This window comes from Porites lutea, chromosome 1 (genome assembly GCF_958299795.1).
Source record: "Porites lutea chromosome 1, jaPorLute2.1, whole genome shotgun sequence".
Taxonomy (NCBI): domain Eukaryota; kingdom Metazoa; phylum Cnidaria; class Anthozoa; order Scleractinia; family Poritidae; genus Porites; species Porites lutea.
The window spans coordinates 50,372,304-50,396,486 of NC_133201.1; the positions used below are offsets into that span (position 1 = coordinate 50,372,304).

The following is a 24,183-nucleotide window of genomic DNA, read 5'->3' on the forward strand; positions in this document are numbered from 1 at the left end:
TACCGAAGACTTCGTTATATAGAGGCTCGTTTTATTCAGGTTCCACTGTAGCTGGGGAACTGTTGTCAAGATCATAATTTTTTTTTTCTTTGTTTAACAGCATTGTTGAAGTGGGGTGGAAAGGGTCGGTGGACAAACATAGATTATTGCATAAGGGTTCTTAACTAATAGATCTGAAAGAACGATATCTTTGTTTCCAGAAAGTTTTCAATAAGCAAAGTTCGTACAGATTTTTGGATCCAAAATTCAAGACTTTTTACGGACTTTTTTCCAAAACAATAATTTCTTTTTCAACACTCAAGGTTATCAAATAGGTGATCAATAGAGAACGTAAAAAACCGTAAAAATTTCAAGACTTTTACAAGAATTCAATATTATGTACAAACCCTGAATAGCTGTCCCAAGGATTTGGGATTCTCCATTGTAGTATTAGGCCAACAGAGACGTAGCTGTAAAGAAACTGCTGAGTCTGGAGAAAACGCTACAAGGTGGCTAACGCACCTTTGAAACGTATTTTTTTTTCAGCATTTTACAAGACAAGATTTTTCCTATGCACTTGGGGAGTTGAATACTCAACACTATAGATGGTTTTCACAGTGACGTCATCAAATTGTAAAGTCAAAATAGCGGGGTTTTACGAATTCTTATTTACACTAGGTTGAAGATAAACAAAAAGTTAATCTTTGTACAAGTTTCAGTCCCATAGCATGTTTCATTTCGAAAATACAGCAATTTGAACTTCCGAGTTTTCAGAGTGCGTGACACCAAAATAGGAATGCTGTCTCGTTGAAAAAAAGTCTCTCCTCTTGATTTTCAGTAGTATAACCATTTCAGGTATTAGAAGATATGTTTATGCGCACGTAGGCTAGTTCTCTAGTGAAAAGAAGGAGCTTTTATAGAACAAGTGAACTCCAGATGTTTTTGTTGATTTTCGGCGGCCATATTGGTGCACCAAAACTGTGCACCAATATGGCGTCTCCATACAAAGCTCTACAAAGATGCGTGAAACGTTTCGGAAAATAAATCAGAAACTGCATGTGGGCCAAAAAGACCTGAGACTTGGACAAATTGTTTAAAAATTAGTCTTTTATAACATATCATTTTCTTGGCTTCTTTCACTGGACGGTTTTCAATTTATTTTTTTGTTGCGTGACAGTGAAAACGATCTATATTTACCTGATTCCACAACTCTTTGAACTGATCCATCTCTTCCAGAATTTTAGTGGCATCCATCTTCAGTGAGCTTACAACAGAACTGAGAGTAATTACCACCTGGAAATCAAAAACGCATTAGATTTGCTTAGACGGTTTACACTTGTGCAAGAGGCCAGATGACCTGAATAGTGCCTATTGCTGCTTATTAAGAGCCCCTTACTTTTGTTACATCCTTGTGCTCAGACACAATTTTGTAAAGAGACTTTGGAGCCAGCGGAGGAAGAACCTTTCCTTCTTCAGCGACTATGATGGGGGGCTGGTGGATGACTCCATGTTGTTCCCACTCGTAGACATTCTACAAAATTGGAATCAAAAGGAGATTATTCCAGCTAAGAATCACAAGCTACTGCACAGTTCCACTCAATAAAAACATGGGCTGAATAGCCTCTAGAGCAGCTTTGTATCGTATTTAATGTGCTATGTTATTCCCAGCTACCTGTGTCGTTTTAAGCATGATCTGCACCGTTCTGTTCAAGGCCTGTTGGATATCATCTAAGCTAGGTTTCATCACCACTGTAGGGATCTCCAAAACGACATCAGCCTGCAAAGAAAAGTATGCGTCATGAACGAATTAACCCTTTCACTGCCAGAGTGTTTGATGGGTTTTTGTAAGGTGAGTCTAACTTTTGAGTCTATGGACGAAATCCTATGATGTGACCATTCAAATGGAAGGTCTCTGCCTGTACTTTTACATGATGTCATTTGTTTCTCAAAATTAAAAAAAAAATGAAATTTGAAAATTTGGTCGAAATTTACCCTTGGCCACATTTGGCGTGGAGTTCTCGATTGATAAAACCACGATAAACATGTCAAAAAACCACGATGGCGAACGTATTTGTCTCCCATGATATTAATAGATAATAAAATGGTATACTCGTGAAATTAGGGAATAATTTCACTTGTGTCTTGTCCAAATCTTAATAATTTCATTCGTCACCATTTAATTACAAATACAAACTTCTCGTAAAATCGCGTTCGCACGGAAGACAAAGAAATTGTGCCACCATCACGTCATGTGCTCATATCGACCATAGCTCTCGACCAATCAGCGCGCGAGAAATCGCTCAGTTATAGTAAAAAAAAAGTGGGAAAAGAAGGAATGACAGAGTAAAATGAACAACGAAGAGGAAGCAAAAAAAGGGAAAAAGGAGACAGGGAAAGGTACAGAGGAAAAAAAGGTCGTTGGAAGCTATCAAAACAAACGATAAATGAAAACGAGCTGATGGCGCAAATGACAGTAACCGTTTACAAACTATGTGCAGGAATATCTGTCTAGTAGAATCGGTACTCACTTTAAAAAGAGCTGGAGATTTGTTGTCTGCATCAAGGCTCTCCTTACTATGTTTACTCGCTGCTTGCATGCGACGTTTAATGGCATCTAATGACTGCCTTGTGCTTTTGACCAAAGCGTCAATGCATCGCTGATTAAAGAAGATGAACAGGCCCCAGTAACAGCATGGCATACACTCCCAGCACCTGTTTCCTTTATTATTCTTTGCCTGCTTTGATTCTGGGTACAGACATGGATAATTTTCTTTGTCCAGACCAACTAACTCGTCTGAATTTAGGTTGTCTTTCAGGGTTTGAAGAAGAGTATTTACTGAACTTTCCACCAGATGGTTGAACCTTTAACGAGAATAACCAGCGAATGTGTCTTTAATCATGGTAATTTGTTAACAAGATGCTATTGCGATCATCAAAGCTCCCAACACCAAGCCTTAACGTCCGTTCTGTATGTAACAAACAATTACAGAAACATTTTTTCTACCTATAGTTCCATTATAACTTGTTTAATTGCTTAACTCGATGTCGGATGAGACGTCCATACTTCCTTAAGATTAGCTTTCTTTGACCGACAGGTGAAAAAACACTACATGTATGTCAAAATTATAATATTATCAATAGATGGTAACGGTACCCCATGTGGGCAGTGACGAATTAGAGTGCAGCATTTGGGTCATCTTGCATGCTAACTCAGACTGGCTACTCCTGATGCGGCTCCCCCATATTACTTATTGCAAGATTTCGTGAAGAAAAACATACTTAGACAGAGACTCAGCAGATTCTTGACATGTTCTTTCTGTTACACTAACAAATTCTTCCACAGAGACAGCTTCATCTTCTGGCAGGTCACAGAGTCGTGTTAACTCAATATCTTGCAAAACTGCCTCGATTCTGCAATCAAGTATGTCCTTTATCTACGAACATATCAGTGAAAACAAATAATTAAAAAACAATTGGTAGCGCACTTACTGCATCCAGACTAAATCACGCCAAAATGATGCATTAGCCAGAGTTCAGTACGGTCCACGCGCGAATCGCTAAAACACCCCTGCGTTATTAAAATTCCTACACCGCATATTGCCCATACATGTACCTCTCAGCCTTTCGAACACAACTGAGCTGCTAAGGTCATATTACAAAGCATGTTCTGTTGTGTTACCGTATTAAAATCAATAACGTCATTATTTGGTTCTTCCCATCATTGCAAAGCCGGCTGATGCTTGGTATCCCTGTTTTGCTCCTCACGATTTTGCAATCAGATAATTATAATATCACACATTGCACGGCAGTACAGTCAGCAAAAAACACACACTATACCTCTTTTGTAAGTCTTTCAAGACCCTTAACAGATTTTTGGATACTGTTAATATCTGCAGAAAAGATAAAAAAGATATGCATAGCATTATTTCACACTTTCTTTTTCCATATCTATATCCACAAATTGCCTGTGAGGTTGACTTCTTAGCTTTTGATATTGGTGACATGAAAAGATTTTTGTACCGTTGATTTTTGGTCTAAAATGGCATGATAGCGGAGCCCCAAACCTAAAAATTTGGTTATCCACCATCCATCCAAGAAATGTCGGTAATCACGTGACCGTACGTCTTTCCGTGGGCACCACAGGGCAACTAATGTGAAATGCCAAACTCTCTAGCTAGTGTAGGAGCCTGTAACCTGTGTTTAACTTGATATAATAGACATCCATGTTATAGTCAATTGATAGCTGTCAAAACAGGGTATTCGCTGACCAGAGTCACATGACCGTATCATGGGCCCAAGTGCCAACTCATCGAGGTCACAGCTGACCAATTGTTACCTTTTAATCGTTCGCAGGCTTAAGTTTATGATTTTTAGTCATATGGTTGTCCCTAAAGTTAAGTATAGATTTTTTTATTTCTTTGCAATGGTTTCAAGTTCATTGTCTGAAGTAAATTTGAAATGCATAAACGGGAGCTTCGCTTTTAGCTTTGGCTAAATCTATATACATGTTATACTTAAATTGCTGCAAGTACAAGTGAAAGGTCTATTCCAATAACTAAAAGTGACTACTTACAGGTGTAGACATTGAGGGACGTCCAATTCAGCATCGTCAAACCAGGTTTAATGGTCTCATCAACGCGATTGGTAAATGGCTTCATCAACGGAAGCACGTTTTCCGGGATACCCGAGATAACTTCATCATACTCCTTTAAAACTTCTTGCAGTCTGCAAAGAGAGATTAAAAACATAAACGCTTTTTCATCTTGCATGAAGGAGAAAAGAATCTTGAAGTCAACCTGCCAAGATGTGAACAAGTTAAACATACAAAAACTAAAAAAGTAAGATGTTTTCTTTGTCCCACGCTTGTGACATACTGATTGTTACATCTTTCAAAGAATTCAGATCTTAAGAGGTTCAAACTGAAGTAAGATCTTAATTCTGTGAGAGATTTAATAATCAGCACGTCACGGGCGTCTTATTTTTTACATCTTGGCTGATTCACTAAAAGAAAACCTTTCATGTTCTAAAAGAAAAATTGATTGTAGTACGTCTCCGAAAAAGGTTACGTTTGCCACCTGAAAACAAGCGGATGATTTGTATACTTACCGATTATTGCATGTTTTGAACTGTTCTTCTTTTAGGCACATTACTTGAGCTGCCCCTGGGATCTGGAAAAGAAATATTCAGTAGGATTATTAGGAGTAAATTTAGTACAGAAACTGGGAGGGTACAGCTCAGAAGCAAACCAAATTCACATAGGTATATTAATACGTTACAGGAAAATTGGTTATTTAGTACCTCAAGACTCAGCCGCCGCATGCATTTTGCTTCCTGGATCAACTCGAGGATTTGTGGATCAAAGTTGACAAAGAGTTTCTGCGTTAGAGGGAAAAGGTCATGTTTTGAGACTACTTACAATCTGTGAGTCAAGTGAACAGAGTTATATAAATGCTCTAGGTAACTGTAACTGTTGTCTCATTAAACGACACACAAGGTCATTACCTTCAAGCCCGATGGACGGGTGTTGTTAGTAACAACAAATGTTAACTGCTTTACAGACATATTTTTTCAAGAAAGCGCAATAAAACAGTGACCAGGTCTTTGTTAAGTAAGTTTAGGTTTTTGTTAGCTTCTCATATGGAGTTAGGCGACTTCCCATTATGAGAAAACGAATTGAATTCAGCCATATTGCAGTCACAATCTGCTAAAAGAGTTACATTTTATCATTACTCGAGCAAACAGGTGGCTGTGCATACAGCTACTAATCCAGTAAGCACCAATATTTTACCTAAAAAAAAGTTGCAACGCATTTTATAGACAGGGAGGTTATTAGTTTATTGAAAGTGAGAAATCATATGAGAATGACAAACCTTGGTTTCTGGGTGACGCACAAGCAATGATGCATTCAGTCCACTCTTAGCCGCCTCCACTGCTCTGAACCATCCACGGTGATACAGTAACTGGACAGATAGTAACAGGGATAAGGAAAGTGGCACAAGTGTCAGCAATAAAAGCAATTTAAGCAAACGTTATAGATAGTGGTTTTAAAGGAAACAGAAAAAGTTCTTCAGACAGCTGTGCTTTCAGAAGAGGAAGATGAAGACCATTTTGTATTGTTTTTTTAGAAACCTGTCCGACGGGGCCTACATACATCTGCTATAAAAAGCTGAAAAGACATTGAAATTATTTGTATTGCAACAGTCTCTGTATTTTTGCTATGTCCTGTTTCTACACCTGTCATAGAGTCTATGACAGGTGTAGAAACAGGACACAATTAGAGGTGGCAGCAATTTAGTTGCTAAACACACCAACATCGAAATAATTCCCTCTACTTAAAAAACCGCTAATAAATTCACCTCAAATTCTACGAGCACTGCTGCCATTTTGTTGTAGTTACGAATGATCCTCTTTGCGTCTTCACCCTATCAAAAAACAAACACACAAAGCAATACTGTCAATGGCCACTATAACTCCATGGCGATATTTTCGGAACGAATTGAAACGTTTGTTAGACGAAGAACACTGTCACTCTACCATAAAAATTACAACTGTATTATAAAAGAACACAAACAAATTAGCTACATGATTGACTCACCTTTAAGATGTCAGGATGAGACTTAAACATTCTCATTGGCTCATGTATTCTTCTGAAAAGTTGTCGCGCCCATGTTATTTTTCCTGCCACCTAGAAACAAAAAAATCAAGTTCTTACCATGCACTTTGCCTTGGCTTGCGGAGTGGCACAATTTCTCTGACAGCGACCACTTATCGTAAGTGAACACTTTGTAAATGACCGTTTTGTTACTCGGTCAAATACTGTTTCAAAAAATTCTACCGTACGAGACCACTACTCAAATTTCTTAACCCACCGCGACCACTTTTTGGCCAGAAATGCGAGATATTCTTTTGCTTCCTTTTTCCGGTAACCGACCATCCGGCATGTTCGTAACAAAATCTTCACTCAAACGTCCCAAAACGTCAAGGGGGGGTGGGGTAGGGGGCTTGCTTGCGAGAGAGTTAACTACAATCTCAACAGTTACATGCTCCTCTTACCGGTGGAAGGTTACGTAGAATCGGCGGGTCATTTTTCTGCTTCTGATACAGCTTCCTACACGTTTCAAGGTCCCTGCAAAAATGAGAGGCCACTTACGAACCAAAAAAACCCAGCCCTGTTTACATGCATCTCACTGCTGTCAACACGCCTGCTTTTGAGATATGTATTACAAAGGCAGTGGTACATATAGTATAGTGTCTTCCTTTCATGTATATATTTCTTAAATCTCTAGAATATCGTCATTATAGGACGTTGCAGATATCAATGCTTCTCTTATACTCACATGGATCAATTCATACCATTAACGATTACATTGTCACATTCCAACTGCGAACTATTTGGGATTCCTCTGTTTCTCGGCCCGTTTTCACAGGCTTTCAGCGTTGTTTGCTCCCAACCCAATCTACGTACTTCTCGGCTCTTCCTACCATTGCAAAGCATTTCTGATTGCTTGTTCCGATTCGAATATAACCCATTTATGACTCACTTGAGTAAAAATTGTCGTGAAAAACATTCTCAAGCTCTTTCAAGTATTAAGGTACAGTTTAATCCAGAGAAATGATCGCTATGTGCACATCAATAATCAGGTAATAGCTTAAAAACCACTAATAATACCTTCCATACTGCATTAGTATTCTTTGGTACTTGTCGTGAAGATACAACTGGACTCCAGCTATATTCTCAAATTTTTGGAGTAATTCGAGAGCACGCAAGGTCTGAAGGAAAGAAAAAAGGTTAAGAAAGTACGTCTTCAGAAATATCCAAAAACAGAGTTTCATTGATAAAAAAGGGCAAATGCATGAGACATAAAACGGTCAGCGTTATACTTTTTTCCATTTCTGTAGCCAAAAGAAAAATTTTTACTTTTAATCCCCCCAGACAGCACCTCAGTAAGGCATAACCCACTGCAGCTATGCTGCATTCACCAAAATAAACGCAGTGAAAAGGAGATACTTACAGACAATGGTTTCTCAAACCAAGAGTCAACAAACATCTGCAGCTGCAGTTTCAGTCCATCAATGCTCAGTTTGAATTCTTCATAGTCAGTGTCAAACTAACAAGAAAATTTTAAAGGCACAATAAGTTGCATGAAGCATCACTGGGTAAAACGGCAGTTGAAAAAAAGTGACCCTTACCTCTCCTTTCCTGTGATCCAGTAAGTCATAACCTTTCTTCTTCACACTCGTCACAATAGAATTGTAACGGACAATCATAGTTTCCATGCCCTGAAAAAAAAACGAAACATAACAATGATCAAAACAAGACTCTTCAACAGCACTAAGAGTTAGACACATTTTGCCGTCAACAAGCAGTTTTATAGCGCAAACGTAATCAAATTGCCCAGCTACCAAAAATAAAACTTACCTCAATTTTGATGCCATTCAGCCCAGCCAGATTTTCCATTGTGTTCAACATGTCATCAATTTTCTCCAGTCTCTTGCAAAAGGCATCAAATTTTCCAAAGATGTAATTCTCGCTGTAAAGCAAACATTTTTGAACATAATATTATTACATTTAACCCTTGTTGTATGGGTGACTGACTAACGACAATCAGTAGCTTTCGTAGAACCCATACCGTCTTGCCTTTCAATTTAGTTTACTTAAAAGTTTGATTGCAATTTTTTACCCGAGTATGCAAAGGTAACAGCATGAAATAACTATGAGGGGCGAGATATTCTTACTCCATAACAAAAATTTTAACATGTGGCACTCCGAAATCCGTTCCTTGTCACATGACATTGCGTTACTAGCATTTATTGCTCAGGAGCAGCCGGCACACAAAATATTCAGTCCGAACTATGAGAAAGTAAGCTTGAACCCCCCAAAAAAGAATATAGAAGTTTTTCACCCTGCACTGGTCATAACTGCACAAGTATCGGACATAGTCTGTACAGTTCATAATAAAAAAAAACTCGCAATAAGGTTGAAACATCTAAAATGCTAAAAATTACATACATGTATGATTGATAATTCAGGGATGGGACACTTACCTAAATTCAAACTGTCTCTCATTAGGACTTTCTCGCAGCTTTTGCTTAGTACGGTGAAAACACTTCTGGTACTCTGCATTGAGTCTAATGCACTCATTTAGTCTTCCTGATAACACTTCCCTAATTCAAAATATGAAATAACATTTGTTAGCCATAGGTTACAATTCATTAGAGCGGTTTTCACTTGACTGTCGAAAGTAATTGAGGAATTGGTTTGGTTTTGGTTTTACTACGCCCTTTGGTTGCCTAGGGTATTTACTTTGGTTTTGGTTTTACGACAGTCAAGTGAAAACCGCTCTAAAGAACTTTGCTTTTACACATGGAGAAAGTTGTGAGACCTGAACTCGGCAATAGCTTGCGATCGTGGGACATAGATGTAAATGGAAATGGTAATAAAGTGAACAGATCTTTTTAAGTCTTCGGTGAGTTTGCAAGGTTGTGGTTTCGAGAACAAATAAAATCTACACGCCTGCAAACCACTGAACAGCTCAACAATATTGAACAGCATAGGCGACAGTCTCTTCATGCATTTGCTTGTACAGTGAAACCTGGAAGTAACGAGGGGCTAACGGACTGAAACATTTGTTCACTGGTTTCATTTCGTTAACGTTCTTTTCCATTATATTTCACTATTACTGTGGTAAGCAAAACTGGTTGTTATACAGATGACTTCGTTACATACAACAAGTCATTGGACTTCTAAGATCTGTGTACAATTAAACTGGAAATGCTCCTTATGGCCCTAGTTTATGCGACAACATTGAAACATCCGGAAAGTACGGAAAAAAAGAGAAATCTTGATCATTCAGCAAAACTCTTGTTAAGGGTTATTGTTGAGACAATGCTGACTGAAAGGACTGATACCTTGAATGTTCCCAAATCTTCATGACATCTCTGTTAATGAACGCCTTACAAGTTGTTATCATCTGGTTTGTGACTTTGACAAAGAGAGAAGTCATTCTTTCTGAGGTGTTGTAGTATTGAGAAATACTGTGGATCATTCTGATGGCGTTCATCAAACTTGGAATATGCTCCACCATTTCAGTCTGATAGATAAATCAAAAACAGTGGTTATTCATAGCACATGTCAAAGAGATGCATTATGAAATATATTTAGAAAACTTCCCAACGAAACAGAGCATAAACACGACATTTTTGTAACTCCTGATACAGCAAAACCACGTTGATGCGACCATCTATAGGCCATGAAATCCTGGTAACATCATTGAGGTTTTCACATTAAGAAACTGACTGAGTATTTCTACATTTCACCCAACAGGATGACTATGGGTTCTCATTTAGTGCTGGCAACCGGCTAACAACTGGCTACTTCTAATTTTAAGTCGCCTACTTTTTGGGAAAAAGGGCAATATTAGAGAGTGAAAGTCCTGAATTTGCCTTCAGCGATCAACTGCCAGGCTGCCTACTTTTACATCCTAGCTGTCTACTTAAAAAGTTAATGGGAACCTTGGCCGATATGGTGTTAAGGAGGGATTCTACCATATATAAGTTCATGGAAGCTGCTTTATTAAGACGTCTGCAATGGTGGCTTCTGGGTGACAGACGAGATATGCAGTGAACATTAATTTTTGCACAATCTCATCCCGAAATCTAACCAGTAGGACATACCAGTGACCTGAACAACATGCACAACCTTACAAGGAGAGCAATACAAACTTATGAGTCCCAAACGTTTCCACTTAATATCACCCTACATGCTAAAATCATTATACACGTATACGCACCGGAGTGCACTTGATAAGTGGTCCAAAAAACTTGTCCAGAGTATACAAGTACTTCACATTGTCCTTTGCTTCATTGGCTGCATCAGTTATTCTACTGTCCTGTATTCAGAATAAATGAAGCCATGTAGTCAAGATTTTTATGCACGAAAGCAAAAAAAAATTGGTCAGCACGACTTTCTGAAAAATGGAAGTATTTTTATCATAATACTAGGTTTATTACCAGCTCTTTCCAATGTTTTAGACTTCTTGACTTGGCAGCATGCAGTACTCCTACCGTGGCCTTACAATGGGGGCTTTTCACTTGGTCTACAAGACTGAAGAAAAAACATAACAGTTGATGCATAGCTTAATTTGTCAAATATGTTTTTAAACATCAAAATTATTTACCTTCTGAAGAATATACAACTGTTTTAACTTGGGCGCTATGATACCAATTAAATCTATATGGCAAACTGTGTTTTTTATTGAAGGAGCTGGCAGCCAAGTACTGAGAAATATTGGGGTTATGTGATATGCTTCAGGGCAATCAGTGCCACTTTACAGCTTTCTTGTAGTAACATAACCTCTGAGTTAGATTGAGGCTGCCTGGTTAACCTTGTTTTAAAACATACCTTTCATTACATTCAGTGAATGCGTAGCGTTTAAGTTCCAAAGGAGATAAAGTGCACTCATTCAGAACAGTAAATGCCATTTTATATGATATAATATATTTTTATGTATCGAGTGTCATTTGTGTCAAGATCACATACACATTAAACTTGGCCATTCTCTCTTTCCAGTGTTCAAGTTCTGCTGTTGGACCAATGTCATCTGCTTCTTTCCTCATCTTGGAAAAGAGACCATAACAGAGAAAAGTGATTAAATGTCTGCTATAATTCCAACCCATGGGTCACAAGACTAAGATACAATTGAACAGCATATTACTCTCTCCTACGAGGCAACTGCTGTTAAAGAATAGTCCAGTTTTGAATTTGTCGCAAACACTTCATGAATAGAAGCACCAGAAACTAATTTATACAGGGTTAGCCTCTACCTAAAGGTAAATATATTCACAAATTCCATTCAGAAGAAGACCTGTGTACAACTCTGTGTACATATTGTTTTAAAATCAAATTCAGGCACCTTCTCGCCAGTATTTGAGAATATTTTACATTAGGTGAGACTAGGCTAACCCTGTGTAAATGAGTCTTCAGTGCTTCGATCTATTCAAGTGGCTGCAACAAACTCAAAACTGGACTATTATACAGATTCTCCCTATTATAGCCTACCTCACAATAAATTAGTAGGAAATTCAAAAGTAAGTACTAGAGTACTGGACATGAGCCACAGGGGTGTATGACCTACCTGTTCACTCTCAGCAAGAACTTGCTCAATTACTTTGGACCATAAAGCTACAAGACCCTCAAGTTTGTCCACCGTATCAGGATTGTTGGCTAAAAAAAACGAGAGGTTGATTCATGACCTAATTCATCTTGATTTACTGACTATAGTTGTCAGCTAGGGCTTAATCATTGAAGGCTGGGAGACAGGGATCTTAGCGACAGCCCTTGGTTTCAATACATCAGTATACATGTAACAGGGATGTCACCAAGATTTCAAGTTGCCAGGTAAATACAACAAGTAGGTGGGAAATCAAACAGCTAGGGATTTCGTTTGGTCCTATTTTTCTTTTATTTTCCTATGAAAGTAGCCAGGCGCCACGTTCTTAACAGCCATCTGAAATCCCTAGCCCCCTCCTCTTAATGACAGAACTGATGTAAGATCCTGGGAAACTGCCGACCTACCCCTCCACTAACCCAACATTTTTCCCTCAGTAAGTAGTTAATGCTAGTGTTGGGTTAGGGTAGGGATGGGTGGCCAGGGTACTTTCCCAGAATCTTAAACTGATCTGCTTTAACTTAGCAGAAACAGTCTGCTTGGGGTATGGTGAAGTTTTTAAACACATGAGTCATACATCATTGAGAATGTGGTGCTCTAAATTGACCATCAACACCAACTTGAAAATCAAATGACATTAAACAGGCAAAGTAATAAAACTTTAACATTTATTTGTGACACTGTCAAAAGTTACCAACACAGTCCAAAAAAAAAAGAAACAAAAATTATCAAGCCAACAGATTATGTAAACTTTGTCAAGTAACCAGTCCTTAATAACTGAAGCATGTTAGGGTGTGAAGTGCTCAATGACAGTTACAACACAAAGTCATAACATACTTAAAAAAAACGAAAAAGATTTCTTACCAGCCAACACGTAATCAGTAGGAGTTTTGAGGCTGTCAAGCAGCGGCCCTAAATCATGATCTCCAAGCTGAACCCTGGATTTCAGACAAAATGGCAGAGAGTCCATTAACTTTTTTTACCTGTCCTTCTTTAAATGACATTTTTGTAATGCTACATGCAAGATAATATTCATTTTAGTCAACAACACATATTTGTTCCATTAAAGTGCCTTCTTATTTACTGCATCTCATTAACTTGTTGCTCTGTCAGAAGTTTGTGCATGTTTCATTGTACATGTAACACTCCATTCTTGGTTACTGGCAGCCAAACAATATATTCCATGAATACTCAGGGGAAACAATTCACAAGTAAAATGCAGTTGTTATCTCACCTTCCTTTCATGCTGTTTCTTGCTCCACCAAGAATGCCAGCAAACTTTTCAAGGGACTCAAGAAACTCTTGCACTTGCCCAGAGTTACCTGGCAGCTCACCCCAATTCTGAAAAAAGGAAAGGAAGTATAAGAACATGCTTTGAAAGTAAAATAATTTTTAACATCTAAGTTGGAGGGGGCTATAAAGAGAGAAGAGTGTAGCCAACATTAAAAATGCAGGTAAAACTTAGTAAAATACTATTACCTCTTGCTTTTGGAGTGCAGGAATAAAAATGTTTCCGAAAAGTTTTTGAAATCCTGCCAGGATATCTCCCTTTGAAGCTTCCATGGCCATAAAGTTTACTTCCTGCAAGTTTACACAAAATAACACGTTAAGTAACGCAGTTATAAAGGTCATTCAAACATTATGTTCACTATGGTCAGATGGGGAGGTTGTGTCTGTCTTTTTACCTGGGCAACATTTTGTATAGTGATAGCTTTTGTTGTTGAGCGAAGAAACATTAGGCAAGTACCACACAGTTCCTGGAAATAATTTAAAATAATAAAATTAATGCAATAGAAGGAATACTTCTGGAATTTTGACACTGGTAAATACATGTTACACGTTGAAAGGTGCTCTTAACAATGGCAGAATCAAGGAATTACAAGATGCAAATAATCTACAGGGGACGAAAAAAAAATCCAAAAAAAGGGCACAAAATTAAAGCCAGCTACAATGTGTGACATTATTACAACCTGGGTCAAGGACCTCATGAACACTCATGTATAACTATTGTCAACGTTCTTCTCTTCTTTTTCCTCAATGTTGGCTGCGAAAATGGGTCCACTAAGCTCAAAAAACTATTCCTTAACAACATTGGGAGAAAAAGACAGAAGAATTGGAGGGAGCTGACCCAGGCTAGTTGTCAGAAATTGTACGTTCTTTCTGAGATGTAGCTATAAGGAAAAGCTCAGCAGGCTTTTTATTAATCAATCTAGTTTTTTTACTCAACAGTGCATTTAGCAATTATCCCCATATCCTCCATTTCACAGCAATGTAAGCCAGTGGTAAGAGTCAGTAATGAAAAATCATGCCCCTCATCCTTAAACATTGTCACTAGTCATTACATTCTAATCAAGCCAAGTGAGACAGTATAATAACATACCTCTGCATTTCCTGCTGATATGAACAGTTTCTTTGGGGAATTTGCAGCCTGCGAGCTCAAATCAACTCTGTTTATCTACAAAAATCAAAAAAGCAAGTGAATATAGTTTTAGAGGAGAAACTTATAAACACACTCGTCTGGTAAACTACACCCTGTTACATTGTAATGATTCACAGCAGTAATCAAAGAATTTACAAAAGATGTCATTAAATTAAACAATAAAGTTGAAATATTTTATACAACACTTACACTACATTCCTGGTAAAAAAACATGATTCGTCTAGAGCCATCAGAAGCAAAGAAGCTTTCTAGTTGGTTAAACTGAGGAAGAGAAGACAAAGGGATTTATATATTATCTTAAAGTAAGCAATTGAAAGAGAACAAAATAAATATTGACACATCCAAGACTGACATTAAAAAATACAAAAATGAGTTAACAAGGAGGCTGTGCTCCAGGAAAAATTGAAGCGATCGAGCTCAGTACCTTGAAATTGTGAAATCTAGGGAGCCCAGCATTTTTTTTTTTGAAAAGGCTAACATTCCCTAGCCTTTTCTTGCAGCCATGAATTTTCCGTAAGGGCACACTTAATTTGGAGCCTCGCTCTGTTGTGTGTCCGGCACCTTCGTCCCTCGTTTTTTGGTGTCTTGTTCAAACATAATTATTTTTTTCCCTAGTCTTTTTTAGCATTGTAATCATGGTGAAAGGGATTAAATAAATAAATAAATAAAAACCTTTTGTAGGCTGTTTTAAGTCCTTTTACAGACCAAAATGACAGATTTCCCAGCCCTTTCACATACCTCAACTGGTGAAATCCCTACCCTCTCACATACACGTACCTAAAGCCTGCAAAAGGTACCCCTTTTGGGTGGAGCTACCCTAACAGGGCCATTACAGAGAGTACCCCCCCCCCCCCACCCCCTATCAGGGGACAGTTAAATGACATTTACCTTCTCATCTCCTAATATGAAGTCTTCAACTACAGCAACATCTATGCCCAAATAATCACAGATCTATACAAAAAATTATCCAACAACATCAGCTATCATGATTTTATAACTATTATCACTCCTTAAAAACTTCTTAAAATTGCTCAAATTTATTAGAGTGATTTTACCTGACCTGTGAAACAGATACTAAGAACTAGTGCGAAATAGCCACAAGAAAACAAAGAAAAACAATGGAATTAGTGCATAATTGTTTGAGTATTCCACTACTAATTTCATGGGTTAAGTAAAATCACTCTAACATTGTGGAGAGGGTACTATATTATAAATACATGTTACCTTTGCTGATATCAGATACATGCAAATGGAAGGATAGAGAAATGCCAAAATAATTATTTGCAATACTATTTTATGCTATTTAAAATTAAACAAAGTTTACTGCGTTGCTTAGTGGAGGTGGGTGCCTGGGATGTTCAGTGGAACAATAAAGAGGGAGGGATGGGGGTAAAAGAATGATCCAAAGGATAAATGAAGAGAGTAGCTGCCAGGAAACACTAGCTATGCCTGTACTAAGCACATGGAGATGAGCACTGACCGCTGACCGACAACATGCAACATAAGTTCTAATGGCTTTAACAGCAATTGCCAGGCTGACCTGCGTGCAAGAGATTTTTATCTTTCCTAATTCATGATACATGTAGTTTGCAGCAAAGCTGACAGTGATGTGTGAAGTGCCGAGAGAGAGAAAAAACTTGGGAGCTTTACCATTCTAGTTATTCTGAAAAGAGACCTGACTGGAGCCAGGGTAATGACCAGCAAAAATTAATCCACAAATCCTACGTTCAATTAACCAATTTTTTTTCGATAAGTCTGTTTCCTGTGCCTTAAAAATTACACTAAATATCATTTTACAGTAAAAGTATGTTTTCTCAGAGAAGAAACAAGAAATATTAAAACTTCGCGATGGCCAGATTCATGCAGGAACAGTCTATTCCATGATGAGTCAAACGGGTGGCTTGAATATTATTTGCTTTAACGAGCTTTCTTGAGTTTATGATGTTATTCTCACTACCTTTATGTTAATTCCAAATACTTACCTGTAAAGAGAACAATAATTATTGCAATTTTACCGTAATTTTATGAGCATAAAAATTCAACATTACCTTAGAAAATATGAAATTGTGTCTCGAATCCATCTAAAAGCAAAGCAGTTAGATGAAGGTGAGTTTATCATAAAGCATTATTTTGTCAAAAAAAGTAATAGATTAACACAAACTTTGAATTTGAAGAATTGTACTTGAGAGACAAGTTCAACTGGGCCTGAAATGTACACCCCTAGGCTACTAACAAACATTCCTAAGGCCCAGTTCGAAGGCAGATTTATAGACCTCTCAAATTCTGTTACAGATTGCAGTACTGTTCACAGGAGTCCATACAAAACTTGCTTATTCTAAAATTTGCACGGTTATGGCAAATCCATAAAGTTTTTGTCCATTAAAAGATTTTTCCGGACCCGTGTAAACGGAGTCTAAGGTTCACACTAGTCACTGCCAGAGATCCCTAGTAAGGCCAAAATGATTCAAACACCTTACAAATAGAGAATAATAATTTTTTGTTTCAGTGATTTGAGATCAACTTTTGCACCGTGCAAATTCTTTTCTTGGTACAAGAGCTCTGCCCTGCTTTCTACTGTAATAAAAAAAGCATGCATGGCAGTTTCATGAATTACTGATTGTTTATTGGCACTGAGATTTACCTCCCCTTTTCGGCTCTCTTTGAGCGCCTTTGCCTGCTTCTGTCTTTCCTTCATGGCTTCAGAGCCAGTGACGAGAGTAACTGTCTTCTTCTGTAGATAAAAATTAAGCTTTACGCTTAAAACTACAACAGCTAAAAGCAGTTTCTGGACAAATTTCCACTTTGTACACCGAGTAAATTAGACGTCATAACTTTAATTATTTAAAATAAAGTAAGGTTTATTGTCATTACGGAATAAGCTTAAGTGTAAGCTCCAATAAGCTCACATTGTACTGAATAGACGAACACGATCGATCGATGCAGCAGCTTAGTTCGTTCAAGTTAATATCAAAATGATCAAATGTCATTGCTTTTATTTCCTAAAGTAAACTACGCTACAAAACCACTTCTGAAAAACAATAAGAAAACATTCACTTATGGTAAGTGAAATAATTGTGCGCAATCACAACGTAGGGCTTCGAATTGTAATTTACCGGGCCAACGTTCGCGGCAGTTCTTCCAGCGGATCTCGGAGCGCCTCCGCGTCTCTTTGGTCCTTTCTTTGCTTCTTCATCTAAAATTCAAAAATATTACTTCAGCAAAACCCTAAGAAAATACTGCACAAACAGGGTTTATGCGAAACTAACCAAAACAAGCAGACAATGTAAATTTAATCAGGCGCGTAACAGCTCCTGACCGGCTCACGTCGCGAATCACAAGCGAGCAGAAAAGCAAAGATGCATCGAACGTTCATCTGCGCTTATTATCTGCTGCTATGCTTAAGCTAATCGCAGAAATACCAAATATTTCAAATTGTGAATAATTTACCTTTTGGATTCGAGACCAGTGGAGGAGCAACTTCACTGCTCGGAGGTGAAGCTGCCCGCGATCTCGTTTCTTCCTGTGGAGCCTCAGACATTGTCGATATTCGTCAAAATTCGAATCAATGCATCTACAAATGTTGCCTAAATTTCATCTACGTCGTGCATGGAGGCCTCTGCGACGATTTATAACACTTTCTCGGGGCTTCTTATAAACGATTCTTCGAAGACAAATCACGATTACAGAGCACCCTTCTCGACCCTGTTTCCAAGGTGACGTTGTGTTCAACAGCATGAAAAGGGCATTTCATTTGATTGGCTCTCTTCCAAGAGAACGATTGCTTTCCAATCAAAGAGAAATGACAACTTATATTGTTATTTCCCGCCGGGTAAAATGTAAATATTTAAAAATTGAACTACTTGTGATGGGTATATTAAACGCAAATAATCATATAGGAAACACTTTAGGTTAATAAGAGAAGTGTTTTTATTTTGGTGCAAGGAGCTCTCTCCTCCGCAGAGGCGTCTTTTTGTTGAAGGGAGGCTGCCCGGAGAAAGGAAAAAAAACGCGCGAGGGCAGTCGGGCGAGTAGTCCGGAAGCCAGGACCCTAAAAGAAGGGTTTCGTACAATGATCGGGTCAGAAAAGGTTTGATAGCGGATTTTGATAGAACAAGACCTGCTGATCAATGTCAGCTAGTTAGTAGAGTTGATTTGTGGTATAGATCACAAGTTAAGCGGCTATTTTAATAGGTCACCCCTTTAAATTCATGGAAACGAGGCTAAGATAGAAGACCATTGATAATGCGTAAATTAAACGTTTATTTTGGCCTGAATCTACAAATATCGTTACACCTTTGTAGCACGAATCTTAATCATGTTCAGATTGCTTAAATTGAGGTCACGTGACCGAACACGTGACAGCTACAAGGTCAAAAATGGTGTTTTATAGCTTTTACTAGCCTATTTTAACGTCTTCATTACCTTAAATGTGTTAATTATTCATAGATATTCTGATATTTTGTACTTACTGTTGGTGCATTACACACTTTAAGACAAATTGTAGCTTATTGAAACTGAAACAATAAAAGATTGACAATTTTTTTCCCATTTCCGGGTCAACATGAAAACGAGGCTCATTCCGGTAGCTTCTGTTTACGGCGTTATCTGCAATTGTTTATCAATAGAAACCTCTAATATCGTTACTTCGTAACAAAATTTTATCCCAATCATGCTCAAACATTGCAAAGCAAGGTCACGTGACCGAGCACGTGACCTCAGACAGGCCAAAAATTATATTTCAGTACCTTTGAGTACTAGAAAATGGCTATTAAATCAACAATAGTTGTTATTGTCCCAGGAAGTCTTCTTCCGTAAATAAGACTGTTATTTATTGTAATTTATGGCTACATGACTTAATTCTACATTTTTCGGGCCTTTTTGCATTATTGAGTTGTAGCTAAAAGCAGGAGCCGATCTTTTTAAGGCATCTACTGTATATTATACTTTAGTATACTTTAATAATAGATTTTGCGGTTAGAAATTGCGGGTATTCTGTAGTGTGTTAGCTCATTTTTGCAAGTGTCATCGTTACTTTTGTGGGAAACTGAAATGAGGCTGTAACCTCTTTTTCAAGAATCTTCAAAACGAGGCTATATCATCCAACATGGCTGCCTCCATGGCCGAAGCAGTGCAATCTCTGTAAGTACATTTATAGAATAGCTGTATCTTACTTACTTCAACAAATACTTTTATAACATAAAAAAAACAACCTCAACAATCGACAATCGTTTTTCATGTCCCTTTAGAACACAATGTCAAACAATATTTCAAAATGTTTAGATTTGGTTGCCATATTCTTTTTTGCTTTGATTTTTTTTTTTATGTGACACATTACTTTAAAATTCGTTATTAGATTATAGAATGGCTGATAAAGGTTCCTTTCCTGAGGGCTTCGCCATACCGTTACTTCCAAAATCGAGAAAAAGAAAACTGTCCCGTAGCACATTGTGTATTATTTGCCAGACTGACCGCCCAGGGGAACCACTTAGAAAGGCAAAGGAAGACTCTACTGAAAAAGCGATAAAGGCAACGGAACAGCGTCGTGACGAGGAAGTGCGGGCAAGGTTTGTGAGTCATGACGCCGACACGGGAATTCATTGGCAGCTCAACTTGTTATGCATCATACACAAGTGACCAAAATATTCGCTATAAAACGCCTAGCGATTCTTTACAGTATACAAGCCGGCAAAAGGAAGTCGACGTCATGTCTAGTAGGACTTTTCGTTCAGCAATGGCCCCAGTTGATTGGTCGAGGTGTTTCATTTGTAGAAATAAGACTCATAAAAAGAACAGAAATCTTATCAATCTATGTACATTCGAGGCCTGTGAAAGCATCCGAATAGCGGCTGAAAGAAAAGGAGATAGCTCTATGTTACACATTTTAAATGGTGTGAACGGAGACCTCATCGCAGCAGAGGCAAAGTACCACAAGAACTGTTTCGCTACTTATGTCAGTAAGAAAACCACGCTTAGCCTGCCCAACGGAGAAACCCTAGATTCACCTCACGAAAGGGCTTTTCAAGACCTTGTATTTGATCTAGCTGCTGGTATCGAACAAGGCAGAGCATACGATATGATGTCTCTATTAAGCAAATATCAGAAAATTCTCACACAAAAAGGCGCTGATAGTCCGGAAAGTTACACCACTCAAAATCTAAAAATACGCTTACAAAAGCATTTTTCCACTTCGATTGTCTTCCATCAGCCAGCCGACCGAAGTAAATCTGAACTTGTCTATGCAAGTACCGTTAACATTCAAGATGTTCTAAACGCATGGGCTGTATTTCAGAGCCCCGAAAATGGAAACGTAAGCGTCAACAACGGCAATGAAACACCACAGTCAAGTGAAATATGTCGTGTGGCAAGCTTAATCAAACAAGAGATAAAGAAATGTACAGGTATTAACACCAAACCACTAAATACTCAAGACGTCAGCATGGAGACCGCCAGACAACTCATCCCGGACTCTCTGTATTTACTAAGCAAGCAGCTCGTGGTCTCAGATAAGCGGGCTAGACCCTCTAATGCGTTGAACCAGTCTACCGCAATTGAAGACGAACGACAAATCCTCAGTATCGCACAAGATATCATCCATTGCAATTCCAAGGGACGTGTTAAGCTTCCTAAGCACACCAGCTTAGCTATATGTGTTCATCATCTGACAACATCTAAGCGGCTTATCGAACTGCTAAACAGAATGGGACATTGCGTTTCCTACGATGAGATGCGTGCAGTGAATACAAGTATTGTAGAGGACGTTCTTGCCAAGGCTGAAGAGTTCGGTACTGTCATACCAACTGTAATAAAGGCTGGTTCGTTTGTACAGATTGCCGCCGACAATAATGATTTAAATGAGGAGACTATCGACGGGAAGAATACTACGCATGCAACCACCATGGTTATTTATCAGAACAGAACCTTTGGTCCAGATCCACCTCCCAACCCAGTAGAACAGAGACCAAAGCGACGTTCATTACAGGCAACGGGTACGGTGTACGACATCGAACAGTGTTCAGTTCGAGGAAGACGTCCAGCTGTAACTGATCACGTTGGCTCTGTTGACATGAAGTGGTATGATGATTTGAACAATGAAACAGGCACCGCTCGAAAAGCTGATTTCATCTGGACTCTTCTTCGGCTCTGTCCCAAGAAATTTGGAGAAGCTGTCGTTGCAGATGTTTTTGAAAAGCAATCAATTCCAAGTTGGGCAGGATTTAACGCCATTCTCTATCCTGAGACGCCAGTAGTGAGCAATATTGGCTACTGTCCAATGGTCGATGGATCATCTAATGACTTTTCGACCATATACACAGTGCTGAAACATGCACAGAAGATTAGTGCCGCGATGCGTCAAGCCGACGCCGTGGTAACCTTTGACCTTGCCATATATAGCAAGGCAAAGGAGATACAGTGGAGGTTTCCTAACGAGTTCTCCAACGTAGTGGTACGCATGGGCGGATTTCATGTTGTTCTGAACTTTCTTTCACTGTTAGGGAAGAAATTGACTGATTCTGGACTTGATGACCTCTTGATTGAGTCAGGTGTATACGCTGCTGGTTCGACGTCCGCTTTAATGAAAGGGAAATCTTACAACCGAGGAATAAGGGCACACAAGCTCTGTTTAGAAGTGTTCTTCCGTCTCATGTGGGATGCTTTTATTCTCTGGTACGACTCACGGGATGAAAAGATCCCAGAAGAACCCGTTTTGCACAAGATTGTGGACTGCGTTCGAGCGGTGGAGAGCGACAAAGAGAGCGCACGAGAGAGCGTGAGAAAGATAACAACAGATCTGACGGAAATTACGGATCTATTCGCCATCTTTAAATCAGAGAATCAAGAAAGGTCCAACCTATTTGCATTTTGGGATGAGTATTGCTCTATGGTCACAACCCTTTTACAGTTTCTAAAGGCAGAGAGAACCGGAAATTGGAAGTTGCATCTTTCCAGTATTGCAGCAATGTTACCTCAATTTTTTGCCATGGACAGGCAGAACTATGCTCGCTACCTACCTGTTTATCTCGCCGATATGCAGAAACTGGAACTAACTCACCCGGAAGTCTATAAGGAGTTTGCTGAGGGGAATCATTCCATAAGTCGTTCAGGGCAGCCCTTTTCACAAGTGTCCACTGACATGGCCCTGGAGCAGTCGATCAATGCTGACTCGAAATCAAGCGGAGGAGTGATCGGGATATCACAAAGTCCGTCGGCTCTTGAGCGGTGGTTTTTAACAATACACGAGCGAGCATCTATTACATCTGCTTTGAAAGCCATGTTCGGCCTTCAAGATGGGGAACAAGCATCGCACAAGGAAGCAGCTCCAAGAAGAGTTCGACGAGATGAAGAAGATGTCAAGAAGATGATTAGTTGTTTTTCTTCAGGCTTGATGACAAATCCTTTTAATCTCGATTCGGATGCGCTTCCCAATATTGGTACTGGAGTAGTTCTTCCGGAAGATGTTGCCCAGACCCTTGTTCACAGTACCGAGAAAGGCCGGCAGCAAATGAAAACCTTCGTCGAGCAGCGTATTAATGGCAATGCCGTTGGTTTCTGGGAACCAATACCCAACATGAAGATCAAGACGTTCAGCAGCGCAAATAAGAAAATCCACGTCAAATCCAGCGACAAGCTTGTCACTGTTAACGCGGACAGGGACTTATTTGGCAGGCTCCTTATCGTATCAAACACGCGACAGATCTCTCTGAAAGATGTGCTAAGCTTTGAATTGTCTCCAGTACCATATTCACTCGCAAACGCAGATGGGAGTCTAAGAAAAGGGACAAAGAGCGTCCTATGCTCTCTTCTTGAGAAAGACGTTAACGTGGTTCAGCAACTAACAGCATTACCTAATCCAACTGTTATCATCGACGGCATGGCTATCATACAAATGTCAAAATCTGCCGGAACAAGTACCTTTGGGGATCTTTCTGAAAAGTACTACAACATCTTCACTGCCCCGCTCTTTTCAAACAACTGTGTGCAAGTCCATGTAGTCTTTGACCAATACTGGGAGAACTCCATAAAGGAAGGAGAGCGTGAACGACGAGGAGCATCCGTTGGTCTTGAAGTGCCGATAGGAGGTCCTACCACTCCAGTCCCCAGGCAATGGGGAAAGTGCATTTCCAATCCCAAGAATAAGGTAAGGCTTAGATTATTTTAGTTAACAAGTTTTACACTTAAACTAAACTTTCGTTAACAGCAATGTGAATTGGACATCAACATTTTTTGCCTTTGAGTGTAACCATTCATAAGAGATTCCAATTCTCAAATGTGTGCTACATATTTCCAATACCAGGTTAACCTGTGCGATTTCCTGTCAGCTGCGCTCTGCAGACTCGGTGAACACCAGCTTCCCCCACAGAAGGAGCTTGTGATCGGGGGTGGCTTCAGAGATGGCGAGAAAGCGGTGACTGTGACAAGAGGTCAGTGCAGAGAGGTCCAGGCACTCCGATCAAATCATGAAGAGGCAGACACCAGGATGATATTGCATGCCAAGTACGCAGCAAGAACAGATAGACGACTTGTTATCCAGTCGCCGGATACTGATGTCCTTATCCTAAGCGTTAGCCACTTTAGAAGTTTGGGATGTCCAGAATTGTG

The 24,183-nt window shown here is 39.1% G+C and overlaps 1 protein-coding gene across 1 annotated transcript in view; it reads right to left on the reverse strand.

Annotated features, from left to right (window-relative positions):
- LOC140953798 (dynein axonemal heavy chain 5-like) overlaps positions 1-18,239 on the reverse strand; it is an 87,507-nt gene extending 69,268 nt beyond the window's left edge. The window contains exons 1-34 of the mRNA XM_073403184.1: positions 18,034-18,239; positions 17,700-17,779; positions 17,228-17,317; positions 16,635-16,667; positions 15,475-15,537; positions 14,776-14,847; positions 14,527-14,601; positions 13,832-13,903; positions 13,626-13,727; positions 13,381-13,487; positions 13,011-13,084; positions 12,114-12,202; positions 11,519-11,595; positions 10,990-11,083; positions 10,770-10,868; positions 9,889-10,070; positions 9,025-9,144; positions 8,399-8,510; positions 8,170-8,259; positions 7,992-8,087; positions 7,649-7,749; positions 7,033-7,105; positions 6,575-6,664; positions 6,336-6,401; positions 5,850-5,939; positions 5,278-5,355; positions 5,086-5,147; positions 4,553-4,704; positions 3,817-3,869; positions 3,259-3,413; positions 2,508-2,841; positions 1,652-1,756; positions 1,376-1,510; positions 1,177-1,272 (exon numbers count right to left, since the gene is read on the reverse strand). Coding sequence (XP_073259285.1) covers positions 1,177-1,272; positions 1,376-1,510; positions 1,652-1,756; positions 2,508-2,841; positions 3,259-3,413; positions 3,817-3,869; positions 4,553-4,704; positions 5,086-5,147; positions 5,278-5,355; positions 5,850-5,939; positions 6,336-6,401; positions 6,575-6,664; positions 7,033-7,105; positions 7,649-7,749; positions 7,992-8,087; positions 8,170-8,259; positions 8,399-8,510; positions 9,025-9,144; positions 9,889-10,070; positions 10,770-10,868; positions 10,990-11,083; positions 11,519-11,595; positions 12,114-12,202; positions 13,011-13,084; positions 13,381-13,487; positions 13,626-13,727; positions 13,832-13,903; positions 14,527-14,601; positions 14,776-14,847; positions 15,475-15,537; positions 16,635-16,667; positions 17,228-17,317; positions 17,700-17,779; positions 18,034-18,124 — 3,408 coding nt within the window. The 5' untranslated portion in view covers positions 18,125-18,239. The remainder of the gene's footprint in view (positions 1-1,176; positions 1,273-1,375; positions 1,511-1,651; positions 1,757-2,507; positions 2,842-3,258; positions 3,414-3,816; positions 3,870-4,552; positions 4,705-5,085; positions 5,148-5,277; positions 5,356-5,849; positions 5,940-6,335; positions 6,402-6,574; positions 6,665-7,032; positions 7,106-7,648; positions 7,750-7,991; positions 8,088-8,169; positions 8,260-8,398; positions 8,511-9,024; positions 9,145-9,888; positions 10,071-10,769; positions 10,869-10,989; positions 11,084-11,518; positions 11,596-12,113; positions 12,203-13,010; positions 13,085-13,380; positions 13,488-13,625; positions 13,728-13,831; positions 13,904-14,526; positions 14,602-14,775; positions 14,848-15,474; positions 15,538-16,634; positions 16,668-17,227; positions 17,318-17,699; positions 17,780-18,033) is intronic.
- Between the last annotated feature and the right edge of the window lie 5,944 nt (positions 18,240-24,183).